This window comes from Pongo abelii, chromosome 20 (assembly GCF_028885655.2).
Source record: "Pongo abelii isolate AG06213 chromosome 20, NHGRI_mPonAbe1-v2.0_pri, whole genome shotgun sequence".
Taxonomy (NCBI): Eukaryota; Metazoa; Chordata; class Mammalia; order Primates; family Hominidae; genus Pongo; species Pongo abelii.
This window is the reverse complement of record NC_072005.2, coordinates 43,117,603-43,138,741: the sequence shown is the minus strand read 5'-3', so window position 1 is coordinate 43,138,741 and position 21,139 is coordinate 43,117,603. Positions and strand designations below refer to the sequence as shown.

General features: G+C 39.6%; 2 protein-coding genes across 3 annotated transcripts in view; one reads left to right on the top strand and one right to left on the bottom strand.

Annotated features, from left to right (window-relative positions):
* Positions 1-406: 406 nt before the first annotated feature.
* Positions 407-19,957, bottom strand: ZNF540 (zinc finger protein 540). 2 transcript variants are annotated; one of them, XM_024236396.3, is made up of 5 exons: positions 19,415-19,957; positions 16,039-16,119; positions 14,748-14,874; positions 13,399-13,494; positions 407-2,986 (listed from the first exon to the last, which is right to left on the bottom strand). In XM_024236396.3, exons 2-5 carry the CDS (start codon positions 16,045-16,047, stop codon positions 1,236-1,238), a joined length of 1,983 nt encoding a protein of 660 aa, XP_024092164.2. In that variant the 5' UTR covers positions 16,048-16,119; positions 19,415-19,957; the 3' UTR covers positions 407-1,235.
* Positions 19,743-21,139, top strand: part of ZNF571 (zinc finger protein 571) — a gene marked incomplete at its 5' end in the record, with an annotated part of 29,122 nt that continues 27,725 nt past the window's right edge. Inside the window, 1 exon segment of the mRNA NM_001133238.1 lies at positions 19,743-19,768.

Sequence of the window (21,139 nt, the reverse complement as noted above, 5' to 3'; positions counted from 1 at the left end):
AGGTGCCTGCCACCACACCCGGCTAACTTTTGTATTTTTAGTAGAGAGGGGGTTTCTCCATGTTGGCCAGGCTGGTCTCGAACCCCTGACCTCAGATGATCTGCCCATCTCAGCCTCCTAAAGTGCTGGGATTACAGGCGTGAGCCACCACGGCCAGATAGCTTTCTTTTTTCTATCCATTTAATTTCTGTATTATTATGGGTAAATTCCCTCACACCTCTCTATGATGCTTCAACAGCTATATTCTAAGGTCCTCCCACTCACTACATCCTTAGAATTTCTCTTCATCTTTAATTTTAGAACTCAAGCAATGAGGTCTGAATTCAGATCTTTACAGTTTCTTTATATTCTAATGGAGTGCCTTAGTTATCTGGGCTGCATAACAAAATACCATAGACTCAGTGGCTTATAAACAACTGAAATTTATTTCTCACAGTTTTGGAGGCTGAAAGTCCAAGCTCAGGGTGCCAGCATGCTTGGGTCCTGGGGAAGGCCCTCTTTTGCACTGTAGACTGCTGACTTCTTGCTGTATCCTCATGTGGCTGAAAGAGCTAGCTGGCTCTTTGGCTTCTTCTTATAAAGGCAGTAATTCCACTCATGAAGGCTCCGCCCTCATGACCTAATTTCCTCCTAAAGGCCCTACCTTCAAATACCATCACCTTGGGATTCGTGTTTCAACATAGGAATTGTTACGGGAACACAAACATTCAGCCCATAACAGATTTTATCAAAGAAGTACTTCATGAAATATAAGTGATGAGTGGCTTTTCCAGATTTGTCATCTCCATTGCGTCTTCCTATTAAGAAATCGACTAATAATAATGTTGATGATAATAAAAACAGTAATATCCAATATTAATCCAAAGCAGTTTGAGCCAGATAGTTGTTGCTGTATTATACATGTTGGAAACAACCACACTTTTAGGTGTGTTTCATTTTACAGCTGAGGTACCAAGAAGCAAATATTTTGTCTAATATCACATAGATAGTAGAGTAGTGGAAAGGCAATGATGATAAGTGTATGCTGTTGCTAGAACATTTTTCCACAATTGTTACATTAACAGCTTTATTTTCTAGTGTGAATTTTCCTAAATTTAATGAGAACTAAGAGGTATTTAAGACTCATACATTTATTAAGTTAATATGTCTAAAAAACGATCACATTGACAGAACTTCTGGCCATAAATATTTTGATATTCTATAAATAGAGCATGACATGGAAACCTTTTCTTATATTAAATTACATTATGAGTTTTCTGATGTTGATAAAGATGTGAATATTGTCTAAAGGCCTTTCTACATACCTTACACTCATAGGGTTTCTCACCAGTGTGAATTCTCTGATGTTCAGTAAGGTGTGAATTAAGTCTAAAGGCCTTCCCACATTGTTTACACTCATAGGGTTTCTCACCAGTATGAATTCTTTGATGTATTCTAAGGTCTACACTACGACTAAAGGCCTTCCCACATTCTTTACATTTGTATGGTTTTACACCCGTATGAATTTTCTGATGTTCAGTGAACTGCCCACGCCGACTAAAGGACTTCCCACATTCTTTACAGTCATAGGGTTTTAAACCAGAATGAATTTTCAGATGTTCTTTAAGATTCCCTCTACGAATAAAGGCCTTTCCACATTCTTTACATTTATAGGGCTTTTCACCAGTGTGAATTCTCTGGTGTTCAGTAAGGTAGAAACCAAATCTAAAGGTCTTCCCACATCGTACACATTTGTAGGGCTTCACATCAGTATGAATTTTCTTATGTAGACTAATTTGAGAGCGCACTCGAAAGGTCTTCCCACATTCCTTACATTCGTAGGGCTTCACACCAGTATGAAGTCTCTGATGTTCAGTAAGGACTGAACGAAGCATAAAAGCTTTCCCGCATTCCTTACATTCATACGGTTTCTCTCCAGTATGAATTCTAGAATGTACTCTGAGGTCACCACTATAACTAAAAGCCTTCTCACACACCTTACATGCAAAAGGTTTTATACCAGTATGGATTGCTTTATGCCGATTAAGCTGTCCACGCACATTAAATGATTTCCCACACTCCTTACATTCATAAGGTTTCTTACCTGCATGAGTTCTTCTGTGTTCAGTAAGGTAAAAACTAAGTCTAAAGGTCTTTCCACATTCCTTACATTCGTAGGGTTTTACACCAGTATGAATTTTCTGATGACGGGTAAGTTGTCCACATACACTAAAAGCTTTCCCACACTCCTTACATTCATAGGGTTTCTTACCTGTATGAATTCTCTCATGTTCTTTAAAGTAGAAAACAAGTTGAAAAACTTTTCCACATTCTTTACATTCATAAGATTTCTTACCAGTATGAATTCTTTTATGTTGAGTAAGTTCTAATCTACTAAAAAAACTCTTATCACATTTCTTACACATATAGGGTTTTTTACCAGTGTGAATTTTCTGATGTCGATTAAGTTGTGGGTAAAGAATAAAGGTCTTCCCACATTCTTGACATTCATAGGGTTTCTCACCAGTATGAAATCTCTGATGCAGAGTAAGTTGATAGCTATGACTAAAAACTTTCCCACATTTCTCACATTTACAGGATTTTTCACCAGTATGAATTTTCTGATGGAGAGTAAGCTGATAGACATTATTAAAAGTACTCCCACATTCTTTACAATCATGTTTCACATCAGAATCTATTTTCCCATGTTGAACCAAGTTTGAGTCACAACTTTTCTCACTATTATGAATTCTCTGATTCAGAGTAAAAGAGGGATGTTTTCTATCAGTTGACATTTTTTTAAAGATGATTTTCTTTTGACTGATAGATCTTTCTTTAAGTCCCTGTTGACCCTCAAACTCACTTTTGCTCTGCCACTCATTTCTAAAAATGGATCCTTTCAGATGAAGAGTTTTACTTTTTTCTATTTTACTCCCTTTGGATAAACTGATATCATGAATGTCCTTTTCTGAAGATAATTTCTTGGTCTTATGCCTGGATAACAAACCTGAAAGAAAACATAAAAGCAAACAAAAATTATTTTCCTGTAGCCAGCATAACATAAAGTTTACATTTTCAAAACAGGAAACAAAGTGAAAACGGTTCTCACTAGAAGTCAGTGGCCTAAAGAATATTTCAATAAAGTTATATAATTTGAAATTAGGCAACATGAGCTTAGAAAATGAGAGATTATAGCCGGGCGCGGTGGCTCATGCCTGTAATCCCAGCGCTTTGGAAGGCCGAGGCAGGTGGATCATCTGAGGTCAGGAATTCAAGACCAGCCTGACCAACACAGTGAAACCCCATGTCTCCTAAAAAAATATACAAAATTAGCCGAGCATCATGGTAGGCGCCTGTAATCCTAGCTACTCAGGAATCTGAGGCAGGAGAATCACTTGAACCTGGGAGGCGGAGGTTGCAGTGAGCTGAGATCGTGCCATTGCACTCCAGCCTGGGCTACAAGAGCTAAACTCTGTCTCAAAAAAAAAAAAAAGATTATATAAGATTGTGGTGATATGGCAAATAGTTTATTTACATCAGTGGTTCTAAAATTTTATTGTGGATGAGAATCATCTGGGGAACTTATCACAAATACTGCTATTTAGTTACACACAAGTCAAGTGAATCAAATCCACAGGAGTAATTTGGTATCTGAATTTTTAATAACTCCACTAGATGATTCTGATATAGATCAAAGTTTGAGAATCTCCACTTAACAATTTTAACAGTTTTTCTTTACTCTTAGAATAAAATCCAAACATGTTACCATATAATATAATATGGTCTTTGGTTACCTAAAGACCTCTTTCAAGCACATGGTCCTCCTTACTCCCTCTTATTATGACATTTGCTTCTATTCAGCTCCTTGATTGTGTCATAGCATTTCCCATTTCATATAGTTTTCTACGGGATTTTTCATCTCCTAAAAATAATCTGTCCAGGGCTCTGTGAAAGGCCAACTCCTTCTCATTCTTAATGGTTGGTTAAATATCTCTTACACAGAAAGGCTTGCCCTACCGACTGTAAGGCAGTCTATGTCCTTTATTCTCAATTCCAGCATCATGTTTCATTTCTTCATTTCACAATTTTCAAATGCATATCCACTGATTTTTCTTTTTGCTCTTTTGTTAATTTTCTGATCCCTAAACCTTCCCAAAGGAAGATGTAATCCTTATTTCATTCAACAGTGAATAACTACCCACTAGCATATAGCAGGCATTAAACAATTGACTGTACAATAAATTAATCATTGTCTTAAAGGAAATTATGATGATGAATGACAGACAAGTCATGTATAGGACAGCTGAATATCAGGACAATCACTTATTTTTTATATTTTTGTAACAATTACAAACGAGCTCTAATCTCTCTCACCTTATTACAGTGATTAAATGCACTCTTTCCTACCTTACTTCCTTTACAGATCAGAACAAAAGTAAATCCAAGGTAGTTCAACCAAATGTATAAAATGAAACAGCCCTTGTTTTGCCTACTCATCCTTTAAATGGCTATCCATTTAAACAGAGATGTTTCCAATCCTGTTGTTCACTGCCTCCTGTGCAAAGAAATGTATGTTTACACAGCTGAGTTTTACTATTATTCAGCTACCTACTGGATGCTTACTCTACTGTTTTTTTCTTTTTTTTTTTTCTTTCTTTCTTTATTTTTTGAGATGGAGTCTCACTCTATCACCCAGGATGGAGTGCAGTGGGACAATCTCGGCTCACTGCAACCTCTGCCTCCCAGGTTCAAGCGATTCTCCTGCCTCAGCCTCCTGAGTAACTGGGATTACAGGTGCATGCCACCAAACCCAGCTAATTTTTGTATTTTTAGTAGAGACAGGGTTTCACTATGTTGGCCAGGCTGGTCTCGAACTCCTGACCTCAGGTGATCCACCTGCCTCGGCCTCCCAAAGAGCTGGGATTCCAGGCATGAGCCACCGCGCCTGGCCACTCTACTTTTTTTTTTTCCCCAAGACAGAGTCTTGCACTGTCGCCCAGGCTGGAGTGCAGTGGCACCATCTTGGCTCACTGCAACCTCCGCCTCCCAGGTTCAAGTGATTCTCCTTGCCTCAGTCTCCCAAGTAGCTGGGATTACAGGCACCCACCACCACGCCTGACTAATTTTTTGGTATTTTTAGTAGAGACGGGGTTTCACTATATTGGCCAGGCTGGTCTCAAACTCCTGACTTGTGATCCGCCCACCTCGGCCTCCCAAAGTGCTGGGATTACAGGCGTTAGCCACCATGCCCAGCCCACTGTACTTTCTTTATAAGCTTTCTCAGATGATATCTCTTCTGTTCCCTTACATCTAAAACCAGCCATTCCTATACTTGATAGAGAAGTATTTAAATTATTTGTTTAGATATTGTAACAGGTATGTGCCATGTTGAATGGTTTCTGGAAAAAATGAACAAAGAAACTCAACAATTTTAGGGAGAACAGAGTAACTGAATAGTATGAGGAGATGGCTGGGAGACTAGAAGTGTCAAGGAATCTTATTAACACAGATAAGTTAAATGAAAGCTGGAGGGTGGCAATCTAAATAAGACAAGAGCCTAAAAAAATCTAAATACTGGCCGGGCGCAGTGGCTCATGCTTGTAATCCCAGCATTTTGGGAGGCCAAGGTGGGTGGATCACCTGAGGTTAGGAGTATTTTCTCCTCAAGTAGATAGATCATAACCTGCTGGGGTTTTATTAGAGCCTAATGACATAGAGGAAAGAAAATACCCAACTCAGCCCTCTAAGCTACCCTGTCACACCTAGCGATGGGGAAAGAACTGGAAGCACTGGTTAAGGTCCATCAAGTGGCACAGGTGCACCAAAAGACTGAGACCTAATTCTGGGACTACGGAACACTCCTCTCCCCTTACACCTTATCACTGCATTCCTAAAGGCCTATTTACTATGTTTCCCATTACCCAGTACATCATGTTTACCTTCCAACAAAAAATTAGAAGGAAAACTAAAAGGCAAGAAACACTTTGATGAGACTAAACAAGCATCAGAATTAGAGTCAGATATGGCAGGAATGTTGGAATTATCAGACCAGGAATTTTAAAAGACGGTAAGAAATGTGTTAAGGGCTTTAATAGAAAAAATAGACAACATCCAGAGGGATAATGAAAACAGAGAGATGAATATTCTAAGAAAGAATCAAAAAGAAATGTTAAAGATCAAAAACACTGTAATAGAAATGAAGAATGCCTTTGATGTGCTCATTAGCAAACTGGACACAGCTGAGGAGTCTCTGCATTTGAGGATGTGACAAGAGAAACTTCCAACACTGAAAAGAAAGAGAAAAAGTACTGAAGGAAACAGAACAGATATCCAGGAACTCTGGGGTAAGTATAAAAGGTGTAAATACCCATGATGAAAATACCAGAAGGAGGAAAAAGAGAGAAAGGAAAAGAAGCAACACATGAAGCAACAATGAATGAGAATTTCTCCAAATTAATGTCAGACACCAAACCAGAGATCAGGAATGTCAGAGAACTGCAAATTGAAAACAACGAGATACCACTTCACACCTGTTAGAATGGCCAAACTCGAAAACACTGGCAACACCAAAGGCTGACAAGGATGTGGAGAGCAACAGGAACTCTCATTCATTGCTGGGGGAATGCAAAAATATTATAGCCACTTTGGAGAACATTTTGTCAGTTTCCTACAAAACTAAACATATTCTTATCATACTACTCAGCAATCATATTCTTTAGTGTTTACCCAAATAAAATGAAAGCTTATGTTCATACAAAAACCTGCACACAAATGCATATAGCAGCTTTATTGAAAACTTCCAATACTTAAAAAACAAACAAGATGTCTTTTAGTAGGTGAATGATTAAGCTGTGGTACATCCAGAGAATGGACTATTATTCAGTGCTACAAGAATAAGCCATCACAAAAAGATGTTGAGGAAACTTAAATGCATATTACTAAGTGAAAGACACCAATCTGAGAAGGCTACATACTATATGATTCCAACTACATGATAGTCTGAAAAAGGCAAAACTATGGAGACAGTAAAATGCTCAGTGGTTTCTAAAGGTTAGGGTGGAGAGAGGGATGACTAGGCCAAACACAGAGAAATTTTAGAGCAGCGAAACTACTCTGTATGATACTACAATTGTGGATACATGTCATTATATATTTTTCAAAGTTAATATAACTTACAACACCAAGAGTGAACCTTAATGCAGACTGCGGACTTTGGGTGATAATGATGTGTCAATGTAGGTTTATCAACTGTAACAAATGTACCACTGTAATGTGGATTGTTGGTAGTTGGGGAGGGTGTGTATGTTTGGGGACAGAGAGTATATAGGAACCCTGTAGTTTCTGCTAAATTTTCCTGTAAACCTAAAACTGATTTTAAAAATAAAGTTTATTAATTAATAGAAAGTTACACCAGAAACTAGTAAAATATTGCAAAATATATATCTAGTATCTAAACTAATAAAATATTGCAAAATATATATCTGATAAAGAAGTTGATTATAAGATATATAAAGAACTCTTACAAATCAAGAAGATAAACAAAATGGATAATATCAATGGGAATTTTTGTGTCCTTGTATGAGAAAAAGAGTTCTTCAATACAAAAGCACAATTCATAAAAGAAAAAAAGATACATTTGGCTTCATCAAAATGAAAAATATTTGTACTGCAAAAGATAAGATTAAGAAAATGAAAAGACATGCCATGCACCGCAATCTGGGAGAAAATATTTGCAGATCATATATGTAAATAAAACGCTTATATTCAGAATATATTTTTAAAACTCTTGCAACTCAATAATAACACAACCAACCTAATTTTAAGAATGGGCAAAACACTGAACAGCCTTTCCACCAAAGAAGATATACCAATAGCTAATAAGCAATTGCTCAACGTCAACCACAATTAGATACCGCTACACACACACTGGAATGGCTGTTCTCAAAAAAACAGGTAATAGCATGTGTTGGAGGGAAGACACAGAAACAGAAACCCTCATGCATTGTTACTGGGAAGGTACACCGATATAGGTAGTTTGGAATACATTTTGGCAGTTTCTTATAAAGTGAAAGTTATATTTGTCATATAACCCAGCAGTTCCATGCCTATGAATCCAACTAAGATGAATTAAGACATATGTCCACACAATGATATGTATACTCATGTTTATAGTAGCATTATTGATAACAGTCCCAAACTGTAGACAATCCAAATGTCCATCACTGGTAAACAGATAAGTAAAATAAGGTATATCCCTACAACAGAATATATTCGGCAATAAAAGAGAATATATCACTAATACATGCTGCTTCATAAATGGACCTCCAGAACATTATGCTAAGTTAAAGAAGCTAGAGTCAAAAGACTGTACATTGCATGATCCCATTTATATGAAATGTTCAGAAAAGGAAAATCGACAAAAATGGAAGGTAGGTCAGTAGATGCCTAAAGCTGTAGATCGAAGAAGGAATTAACTGCAAAGGGGCACAAGGGAACTTTTGGGGGTGATGGAAATATTCTAAAACTGGATTGTCATGATGGCTGCCTAACTACAAATTGACTAAAAGTCACCAAGTGTGCACTCACAGTGAGTAAATTTTATGTTATGTAAATTATACCTCAATAAAATTGCTAAAAAATTTGATGGATAAAATTTCTGAACAGACACTTTTTACCAAAGGAGAAAAAGGAATGACAAATAAATGAAACTATGCTCAACACTAGTCATTAGTTAAATGCAAATTAAAATCACAATGAGATACACCTACACATCTACTAAAATGACTAAGATTAAAATGACTGACAATACCATAGGTTAGCAAGAATGTGGAGCTATTGGACATCTAGTGGGAATGCCAAACAATATAGCCACTTTGGACAGTTTCTTTCTTTTTTTTGGGACAGAGTTTCACTCTTGTTGCCCAGGCTGGATTGCAGTGGCATGATCTTGGCTCACTGCAACCTCCGCCTTCCAGTTTCAAGCCATTCTCCTGCCTCAGCTTCCCGGGTAGCTGGGATTACAGGCACATGCCACCACACCAGCTAATTTTTGTATTTTTAGTAGAGACGGGGTTTCACCATGTTGGTCAGGCTGGTCTTGAACTCCTGACCTCGTGATCCACCTGCCTTGGCCTCCCAAAGTGCTGGGATTACAGGTGTGAGCCACCGCACCCAGCCCAGTTTCTTTTTTTTTAAATAAAGTTTTTACAGGTGTGTACCACCATGCCTAGCTAATTTTTGTATTTTTAGTAGAGACAGGGTTTGCCATGTTGCCCAGGTTGGTCTTGAACTCCTGGGCTCAAGCGATCCGCCTGCCTTAGCCTCCCAAAGTGCCGGGATTACAAGCATGAGCGACTGCGCCCAGCCCAGTTTCTTATATATACTTATATAATCCATGAATCCCACCCTCAGGTGTTTAACCCGAGGTAACAAAGCATACATTCAAACAAAGACTTGTAAACAAGCACTCATAATAGCTTTATTCATGCCTGTGAAAGACTAGAAACAACTGAGATGTTCATAAACTGTTAACTAATAAGCAGATACGAAATACTATTCAGCAAGAAAAAGGAATTAACTACTGAGACTTCTACTTGGATGAATCTCATAAATATCAGAAGTAGAAGTAGTATGACACAAAATACTGCATATTCTGATTTATTTGATATGAAATTGTAGAAAAGACAAAATTAGGGAAAGAAGGCAACTTCGTTGCCTGTCACTGGCTGGGCTGAAAGTCGGGGAAGGGTACTGACTGTAAAGAAACATAATGGAAAGTGTTGACATGATAGACATGTTCTACATCTTGACTGAAGTGGTGATGATTACAAGACTCACGTGTTTGTCCAAAATAATTAAACAGATACAATTAATGAATTTTATTGTATATAAATCATATCTCAATAAAGCTGATTTGAAAAAAAATAGTAAGGCTGGCCGGGCGTGGTGGCTCATGCCTGTAATCCCAGCACTTTGGGAAGCCGAGGCGGGCGGATCACGAGGTCAGGAGATCGAGACCATCCTGGCTAACACGGTGAAACCCCATCTCTACTAAAAATATAAAAAATTAGCCAGGCATGGTGGTGGGCACCTGTAGTCCCAGCTACTCCGGAGGCTGAGGCAGGAGAATGGCATGAACCCGGGAGGCGGAGCTTGTAGTGAGCTGAGATCACGCCACTGCACTCCAGCCTGGGCGACAGAGCAAGACTCCGTCTCAAAAAAAAAAAAAAAAAAAAAAACAGTAAGGCTACTTTCCAAAGCTCTATGTAATGCTCTAAACAAAATAATCCTGTATATTCCAGAATAAAAAATTTTAAGGAAACTATTAATTTCCTGTATTGACCACAGAAGAAATAAAAAGCCTAAGCAAATGAAATTCCATTGTGAAACACCTATCCTTGCAAACAATTTCATAGATGTCTATCAAAGTTTTAAAGAACAGATAATTTTAAAGTTAGTTTAGCTACTCGAGAAAAGAGCAAAAAGAAAAGTTATGTTATCCTTTTTATAAAATTATGATAAGCAAAACAACTAAGCAGAATTAAGAACTTTAGAAGCAAACATTTTAAAGAAAGAATGAAAAATTATCATGATTTGCAAATGATCTGATTATATACAACCCAAGAATTTCAACTAAAAAAATCTGCAAATAAAATACAAGTCAGAATTTGGCTTGATATAGAGGAATCAACATACTATATAGAACTTAACAGCCTTTTCTTCATAGTTTTAAAAATACATTATTTTTTACATTGACAGATAAAATTGTATGTATTTACTCTGTACAACATATTTTGAAGAATATATACATTGTGAAATGACTAAATCTGGTATACAGTAAATAATCAATAAATGTTAACTGTTACTATTATTAACTCCTGATTAACAGAAAATAAAAAGTGAACGAGCTATTGAGATGCAAGTAAACTGAACACCAGTATTCAAAATATATATTATATCTTTCACTTCAAACATAACTCTCCTTTCCCTCCTGCCAATTCTTAGCGGATGATCTCCCTTATTCCTCTAATAAAAATGAAGCATTGAAAAGAAATACATAATACCACATCAATCAACCCACCTATATCCATTGTCGTATCTATAGTTCTCTAAATTTTTCTTGTGCACTGGATCCTACCTCCTTGTCCTCCAATTTCCATAATTATCCTTCCCTTTACTACAATTTTTCCCCTTTCTATAGAATCATTTTCATCTTAAAATCTCACATCTTGAAATAGACTCCTGGCCAGGCACGGTGGCCCAGCACTTTGGGAGGCCAAGATGGGTGGATCATCTGAGGTCAGGAGTTCAAGACCAGCATGGCCAACATGGTGAGACCCCGTTTCTACTAAAATACAAAAATTAGCCAAGTGTGGTGGCAGGTGCCTGTAATACCAGCTACTCAGGAGGCTGAGGCAGGAGAACTGCTTGAACCCGGGAGGTGGAGGTTGCAGTGAGCTGAGATCATGCCATTGTACTGCAGCCTGGGTAACAAGAGCAAAACTCCATCTCAAAAACAAAAAAAAATAGACTTCTTACATCCCGTATCCTCTTCTAGCTACTAACCTCTTATCTAGTTCCCTCCTAGCAGATTTCCCATTAGAAAAGTTTTCTATCTCACTGTCATCACTGCCTCACCTCCCATTTTATTTCAGCCACATCTAGCAGGATTTTTTCACGTCCGACTCCACTGAAACCTTGTCCTCTTAACACAAGGTCACCACCAGCTTCTTTCCTGCCATATCCTATAGGCAGTTTACAGTTCAGTTGACCTCACAGATGACTACTCCCTTCCACTTGAAACATTTTCTTCATTTGACTTTTTTGGTACCACTCTCCAGGCCTACTTGTTCTCAATCTACTTGCTGCCTCCTCTTCCTTCTCTAAATAGAGTGCCCCGGGCCTCAGTCTTTTTCTCATCTGGCTCCCTTCATTCTATGAAACTCATTCGCTAAAGGTAGGGAATCAGCAAACTTTCTGTAAAGGACCAGACAGTGGATATCTTATGCATTGCGAGCCATATGACTTCTGTCTCAACTACTCAACTCTGCCATAGACAACACATAAATAATTAAGTGTGGCTACGTTTCAATAAAACTTTATTTACAAAAACAGGTAGTAGGTCAGATCAGCCCTAAGTGATCTCATCCAGTCAGTTGATTGGCTGGACACCGAAGTTAATATAACTCATCCTACCATCTCTCTGTTCAACATCTCGATCTGGATGACAAATAGGCATTTTAAATATATATACCTAAATCAGGACTCTATTTCCATCTTCCAAGCTATCTTTCCCATATGTCCATCTCAGCAAATTATATATACTTAGCTGCTTGTTCACCTATGATTTCTTGTTCATTCATACCCCATGGCATGTCTGTTAGCTCTACTTTCAAATCATAAGATGAATACAGCATCTTCTTACCACCCCTCACCACTACCATCCCAATCCAAGCTACTTTCACTGCTAATCTAGACTTCTGAAATAGCCTGATAACTGATCTTTCTACTTCCAATCTTGCCCCTGTTTAGTATATTCTTCACAGAGCATCTACAGTGATCATTTAAAAACATATTTTTGATTATGGCTTTCAATCACTCTTGGAAAAGAAAAATCCAAATTTCTTACTATGATAAACAGAACCATACAAGACCTGGCCCCTGCTCAGCTCTAAATTCATATTTAGTTACTCTTTCCCACTCTGAATCTGCTCTGAGCTTCTTCCAGTGCTTCAAACACACAAAGCTCACTTCTCTGCTGTGCTTGGAATTATTTTCTTCCAGATATTCACATGGCCTAAGCCTATACTGCACATCTCTGCACATATATTCTCTCCTCGAAGAGCCTTCCCTGGGCAACCCACCTCAATTAAACCTGCCCAAACTCTATCTCCTTACCCTTCATAGGTTTCTTTCATAGCATCATTATTTAATATTATATATTCATTTGTTTACTATGTATCACCGCTACTACAATGTTAATTCCATTAGTGTAGGGAGGTTTTGGCCTTATTCACCAAGGCACTGATAAGACTTGGCACAGAGTGAGCACTCGGTAAATATATGCTGAATATGTGAAAGACTGAACTTTTAGGCATTAGAAACAAGCACACATGTCAATGGAGAAAAGATAGGAAGCAATTGATTGCACTAGGAAAGAGCCATTCTCTTTACTGAAATGGAGAGTAATACGAGGGGAAACAAAAACAAAGACAGGTGGTAAGTAGGAGCCAAGATGAGGTTCTTTTGATAGTTCATGCTAAGATGATGTTTTCTTCCCTGTCTTAACCTTTACTCCAAAGGCCTGAGGCCTCTGAGAGGAACTCCCTAAACAGCATGCAGAGCCTACGTATGCTCCCTCACCAGCTGACCATGACTGGCAATGAGGGCTTCCATCTGCCTGATGAACTCTCAACTCACCTGGGTACTGTCTTCCTGTCACATCCCTCGCTGCCACGCAGGGCTCTTTCCCTTGCTCCAGTAAGGTAATCACATCTGGCTTTGAGCCAGAATATCCTGCTTACAAGAAAGAAATATAAGAATATATAGAAGTAAAACATTGCACATTCAGAAACATTTTGAGACTTGGTTAAATTTATATGGATCAACATGATTTCGATAAAGACTTCGGAAAAAACTGACAGGATTAAAGAATACCCAACTTAGTGTAACCTCAGGATCCCAGAGAATAAAGAAACTTGATGGGCAGGGGAATTAAAATTCATCTAGGAGAATTTTAATTTTGGAATTAAAACTCATACAGACTGGCTCTATTGAGAGGCAGTAGTTATTGAGGGCATAGACTCTGAAGCCAGACTACGTGGGTCCAAATTCTACTCTGCTACCTATTGACTAATGATTGTAAACAAACTGGTTAAATTATTTGGGCCTCAGTTTTTCCATCTGTAAAATGAAAATAAAAGTAGTACCTTTTCTTTTCTTTTTTTCTTTTGTATCTCATAGCTAGTACTTAGAATGATGCCTGGTATATAGTAAGCACTCTATTAGCTATTATTATTTTTGTTGTTGTTAATTTACTTAGAGCAAAACAAGAAGCTTCCTAAGATATTTCTAGGTTCTTGCTAAGATATTCATTTAAAGTTAGATGCTAAGTTAATAAATTTTATTTTACTTTAACTAATTTCAACTTTTATTTTAGATACAGGGCCATATGTGCAGGCTTGTTACCTGGGGATATTGTGTGATGCTGAGGTTTGAGGTACGTTTGATCCCACCACCCAGGTACTGAGCATAATGTCCAATAGGTAAAACTTTCAATCACAAATCAGTAAGAGAAAATATTTGTTTTAGGAAGTAGAATGCATTCACTTTAATTTTAAATCAATGTTATTGGTCTGAACCATGACATGTAAATTGTAGACCCTGGGTGGGGCTGTTATCCTCACAGGCATGTTACCAAATAACAAAGCATCCATAGCAATTCTGAGCTCAAATGCAATGTGAAACCTGATTTCATTGACAGTGGCTTTGGAGTAAATGCCCCAAAATTCAAATCCAGTCTCTTAACTATTAAGGAAGAAGGAACTACAGGAATGGATTAAGGAACATTTCATGAGGCTCAGTGAGGTATGGTGAAAATGAAAGCATTTAGTGGAAGTGCCATTCACAAACCATCAAGGTTCAGTCCATTCCTTGAGGAAGAGAGAAGAAATTCAGCTAGTTTCTTAATAATTACTCCTAAATTTGTGGAAGAGAAAGCTGCTATTTCAGATAACAGAGTCTACATTATTTGACATAGGTGACCTTACCCAGTGAGACCAAGTTATTATAATTCTCCAACATCACATCTCTGTACAATTTCCTCTGAGTAGTGTCCAGGCACTCCCATTCCTTCTGAGAGAAGTCTATAGTCACATCCCTGAACGTCACCAATGCCTGAAACCATAAACCAACATATTACTGGTGAAATTACAGAACAAGTATTTTAAAAAGAAGAAAAGGAGATAAAAGATTTCATTGCAGCAAGGGGTACTATACTAAACTCTAGGCTGGGGCTGAAAGCTTATGATAAAGATAGAAGAAAGGAACCAGGTGTTCAAAGCAGAGTCACCTCACTTTCTTGAAGAATCCAGCCACTGTATGCAAAATTTCCTGTATATTATGGGGTTCTTTAACTACTCAAAACATTTCTGGGAACAAATAAATGTTTCCCAATTCAGTTAAACAGTGGATACAAGCAAATAAACTATATTTCTACCTCAAAAATTCTCAATAAATTATTACTTAATAATAAATACTTTAAGAAAAACCACTTAATAAATAACTTAAAGAAAAAAGAATCCTATATTCTCTTTTTTCTTTATCTATCTATCTATCAATCAATCGATTGATCAATCGAGACGGAGATCTCACTCTGTTGCCCATGCTGGAGTACGGTGGTGAACTCAGAAGTTCAAGGCCATAGTACCTCACTGCAAATCTGGGAGAATACAATTAACTAATATTTATGTATCTGGATGATTTTCTTGTAAGTACTACACACCTTCTTTTTTCTTGAGATGAAGAATACTGATGTAATGAACCAGAATCATACTGATGTCAAGACTAGCACATTCCGTTTAACCACAAAATGCGTCTTATTATGGGTTTTCACCTCAGAGATTCTCAGGAAAGATCCCCTGGCCTCTCTATAAGCAGGCCCCAACCACATACTGAAACTGAGGCCAATCAGTATTAAACTGCATTTTATCTACAGACACAGGATCTGTAGAAAACTGCAGTGCTTTCCTATGTGTAGTCAAATGAGTCCATTCTTGGTTTCATTACACCTCAGATCTGACAAAGGATGGTAAAGTACCTCCCGCTAGGAACTCATGTCTGTTCCATCTCTGCTCTAGACAGAGACTGAATACCCTGAATGATTTTGTCAACGTGCATGTGGATACTGGGTAGAAAAGAGAGGGGGCACACGGGAGGAGCTTGGGAATGTGGGGATTAAGAAAAAATTCTGTTAGGAAGTGTCAGCATAAAGAGTGAAAATGTTCACATGATCTTTAAAAACAAAATAATCTAAAGAAGGAAAGAGAAACCGTAACTTACAAGGGCCATGGTTTTAGACTCACAAGAACTGCTCAGTCTTCCGCAGGATTATTCTGCTGAAGAAGCAAAGTTCTGAGAAGCCTGAGTTAGAGGAGAAAATAATGAGTCAGTGAGACTAGGTGTGCCTCAGAGGTAACAACATGATATGAATTAATAATCTTTTATTTTCCATTGTTGCTTGCAAATACCTCCCCTACACTTCTCTCACCTCCCTCCAACACACTCTCACCACACCAAGGGAACCTGGCTGTACGAGGATGGACACAGTGCAGAGGTTATCCTGCATTAGAACACATGACCAATATTTCAACAGGAGAGTTCTGGGCCAATACCCACTATGAGGATACTGATCTAGGCCCAAGGCTGGGATGTTCAGAATTGCCCAGAGTAGATTCTCTTCCCTCGATTCTCACCATCCAAAGGGGACAGACCACATTATCCAAAGCAGACTGCCTTCAGGGCCTTAGGAGCTTCCTGGCCTCCCTAGACTTAAAAATAAAAGATAGAACAGACTAGGAGTTTGCAACCTATGGCCCATGGACCAAATCTGGCCCGCCCATATGTTTTTGTAAATAAAGCTGGAATGGAACACAGCTATGCTCATTTGTTTACTTCTAACTATGGCTACTTTCAGAAAGCTACCATAGCCAAGTTGAGTAGTTGCAATGGAGACTGGGCCACACAGCCTAAAATACTTCCTATTTGGCCCTCTATAAAAAAAATTTGCTGGCCGGGCGCGGTGGCTCACGCCTATAATCCCAGCACTTTGGGAGGCCAAGGCGGGCGGATCACCTGAGGTCGGGAGTTCAAGACCAGCCTGACCAACATGGAGAAACCCCGTCTCTACTAAAAATACAAAATTAGCTGGGTGTGGTGGCACGTGCCTATAATCTCAGCTACTCAGGAGGCTGAGGCAGGAAAATCGCTCGAATCTGGGAGGCGGAGGCTGCGGTGAGCTGAGATAGCCCCATTGTACTCCAGCCTGCGTAACAAGAGTGAAACTCTGTCTCAAAAACAAACAAACAAACAAAAACACAAAAAAAAGTTGCTGATCCCTGGCATAGACAATCCATGATGGCCTTTATCATTGCAAAATTATACTTGCGCACTGGGATCCCTTTTCCTAGCCTGAACTAGAACTCTCACAATCCTCAGGACTCACCACTCCCCATTTCCCTCAATCAGAAGAGTCCCCAGGGTCTCTGCAGGACATCATTCACCCTCCCTTCTCCCTCAGTACCCAAACTAGAGGGAGAAGTAAATTTATGGCCCTGGAAGCAATAAAAAAAAATCAACTTTTATGTGATGCATACCTTATATATAGATATTTAATCCTTAGAACAGCTCTACAATGTCATTATTATCTGCACTTCAACATCAGAAAAACAGAAACCTAAATCCACTGTTAATAAACAAAACATATGAGTTCTGAATTCACAATTCTCCAACTACAAAGCCAGTTCTTTTTCAACTGTGCTCTTGTCACTGATACCCAGAATTTCTTATTAGGCCTAATAAAACCCGAGTGTGAATAATGACTTGGGTTTAATGACTAAAAGCTATTAAATGTTGCTACTTATTAAGATAATATACGTTAAAGTGGCAAATAGCATTTTATATTTACAACACGGGAACATTGAATAGACTGATAATAACATGTTAAACTGGAGTAAAATAGATGCCCTCACACCATGTTATACACTGGTGCCACCTTAAAGAGGGTAGATTAGAAATTTATATTAGCAGAATTTAATAATGTGAGCCAGATGTTTCAGTAATCCCACTCCTACGAACCTGTCTAAGGAAAATAATTATATATGTTCACTAGGATATATGCAGACAGGTGCAGATAGACTAATTTTAAAATGGAAAAAGCTAGATACAAACATAAATTAGACTTCAATAAAGAACAGGTTAAATAAATTCTAGTGTATCCATATAATAGAAAATAAAGTAGCCATCAGAAATAATATAGATTGGGAGTCTGCAAACTTTTCCTGCAAAGAACCACATAATAAATATTTCAGGCTTTGTGGGCCAGCTGGAGGATCCCTTGAACTCAGGAGTTCGAGACTGCAGTGAGCTATCACTGCTCCACTGCACTCCAGCCTGGGTGAGACAGTGAGAGCCTGTCTCTTTAAAACAAACAAATACAGTATCTGCAAAGTGCAATAAAATGACGCACAATAAAATGAAGTATGCCTACATTATCATTAATGTTGACACAAATATCTTCAAACAAGAGGGAAGAAAGTGCATTTGTCTATAAAAGGGCAACACAACAGATGCTCGTGGTGATGGAAATAATCTATCTTGACTATCAATGTCAACATCCTGGCTGTCATATTATACTACAGTCCTGCAAGATGTTATCATTGGAGAAGACTAAGTTGAAGATAACACACAATGTCTATATTATTTCTTACAACCTCATATGAATCTACAATCATCTCAAATTTTAAAACATAATTTAAAGAAATTTTAAGAATTTCATTTTCAAATATTTGCTAGATGAATTAAGTTTTTACCCCCTTCAGATCTTGAAAGCAAATTAATGCTCCAGGTTGTACTGTTCAATAGGAAGACTATTAGCCATATATAGCTGTTTACATTTAGATTTATTAAAATTGAAGACAATTTAAAAAATTCGTTCCTCAGTCAAACCAGCCACATTGCAATTTCTCAATAGCCATATGTAGCTAGTGGCTACTGTATTGGAGAGCACAGATATAAAAAATGGAACTCAGTTTTGCAGACATTCCTATTAAAAAGCATTGTTCCAAAGCGTTACACGACTGACACCCTCGCTTTACAGGTGAGAAAACTGAAGCCAGGAGATATGACTATAATACAGCGCTGCACACAATCGTGCTCATTCTCACCATGTTATGCTCACACACTTCTTTCCCTACATTCACTGCCACAGGTGAACTCTCAATGAATCATTCACTACATTTATATAATTTCATGGGAATCTTATTTTAAATTCATGACCATGCAAAGAAAAATCAATTTCTTACAGGTTATAAGATACTTAGTCGCAGGCTGAATCTGATTAAACAGACATCAGTCACCCTCAAAGCTATAATCAAACCATTCCCAAGACCCTTCCGCACACAATACTAAATGCGCCACTAACAGCCTCAAGCATAATCTGACGCACATCACACAGGCATGGCCACTACCCACTCTGCACCCACAGAGGACACTCGGACACGCGCGCGCACAGGCAGGCACACACACACACACACACACACACACACACACACACACACACACACGGCCGCAAAGAATGCGTCACACTTCCGAACCCCGTTGAGCAGCAATCCGGTATTTGGCCACGGCCAGAGCTGTCAGAGAGAAATCCAGACCTTACCTGGCAGCCTTTTGCAGCTCTTCTAGCGCGGGATGACACTCCCCTGAAGGCACCACGGCAAGACTCAACCTCTTTGTGTGAGATTCTCTGGAATTTCTGGGGCGTTACTTGAGTACAATGAAACAGGGTAGGCTCGGACCATAGTAGGGTAAGTCCCACAGTTCGAGCAAGGGAGCCTCAGGGATCGCTCTGTTCTGGAGCGCCAGACTCGATCTTAGCTGCTGGGCCTGCGCAGACACGATCCGGCCGGTTTCCAGTTGTAGACTACATTTCCCGAAGGCCTCCGCGTCGCTGCGCCACGTCGCACACTTACGCTGTTATGTCTGACGCACGGAGCTTGTCTGCGCCGGCCAGGTGAGTGGGCGGCCTCACCGGGAATCGCTCGCAGCTTGTGGGTTGCCGCATCGAAAAAGAAGCTCTTGTATGGTGCTGGGAATACCGGTGTCCTGGCTGGGGCTCGGTGCTGACAGGAAAGGGACGGTGCTCTAGGCTAATTACTTATGGAAGTCGCCCTTGCGGGTGCGGAGGGGTGTCGACACCGTCACTTTGGTTCTGGGAGCGGCGGGGGCGTGGTGCTGCTAGTTGTCTTTCTCCGCACCGAATTTATGAGTGTGCCCCTGGAGCCCCTGTCCGCGGATAAAATCAGCACCATCACTTTGGGATAGGGAGGCTAGAAAGAGGCGGGTGTTACTAGTAGTGTTCCTCCGCCCTGGACGTGTGCGTGTGCGCTTGTGCGGCCGCGGGGTGGGCTCACCTGCCGCCTGGTAATGCTCCTAGCCCTTGGCCCCTCCCGTGCCGCAGTACCCCTCGTGTGACACGGACAGCATTACGCCAGCTGAGAATCGTGCGGTTACAGCTGCTGCAGTTTCTTTGCAGAGTAAGAGGCTCTTTTTGAAGTTTCCCTGATGGTAAGGCTTTACCCCTGGAAGTGTCTTAGGAAGAAGACCACTGTTAAAGATGTCCCATTCTAGCTTGAGAACCCTGTGGGGAAGACTAATCCCTTTCTAGAGGTTGGTGTGATCCTAAATTGTTTCGTCTGCTCCGAGAGCTCTGATGTTCTATGATGCTTATTTCTTTTCTCGGTTCTGCGTTTTCCAAGAGAGGCACCCAGGGGAAAAGAATATCGCACTTCTGAAAGTCTTGTGTGATGTTCCTATTTTCTTTCTAACCTCAAATTTCTTCCTTTCCGAAACGTTTTCTACCTCCAGCAACATCTTCCTAAGGAAGAACCACCCATGCTAGTGACTGGTCCTTAGGCACCCCATAAATGATGCTGCGGGGATGGGATCATCAGTTTAGCTCTACTCCCCAGCCACACTACACCTCTCCTTTCCACCCAATGATACAACAGTCCTTTCTGGTCTAAGGTTTTTTTGTTTGTTTGTTTGTTTTTTGAGACGGAGTCTCGTTGTGTCGCCCTGGCTGGAGTGCAGTGGTGCGGTCTCAGCTCACTGCAAGCTCCGCCTCCCGGGTTCACGCCATTCTCCTGCCTCAGCCTCCCGAGTAGCTGGGACTACAGGCGCCCGCCACCACGCCCGGCTAATTGTTTGTGTTTTTAGTAGAGACGAGGTTTCACCGCGTTAGCCAGGATGGTCTCGATCTCCTGACCCCGTGATCCACCCGCCTCCCAAAGTGCTGGGATTACAGGCGTGAGCCACTGCGCCTGGCCAGGTCTAAGGTTTTGATGAAAAATAACTGTACTTTCTGGAGGGAAATTTGAAGACT

Excerpts from the sequence above, each read along its gene's own strand:
- ZNF540 (XM_024236396.3), bottom strand. Across the intron at positions 13,495-14,747 it reads TAATAACTTGGTCTCACTGG|GATATTCTGGCTCAAAGCCA; the intron begins GTAAGGTCACCT and ends TCTTGTAAGCAG. Across the intron at positions 2,987-13,398 it reads GACAGGAAGACAGTACCCAG|GTTTGTTATCCAGGCATAAG; the intron begins GTGAGTTGAGAG and ends GTTTTCTTTCAG.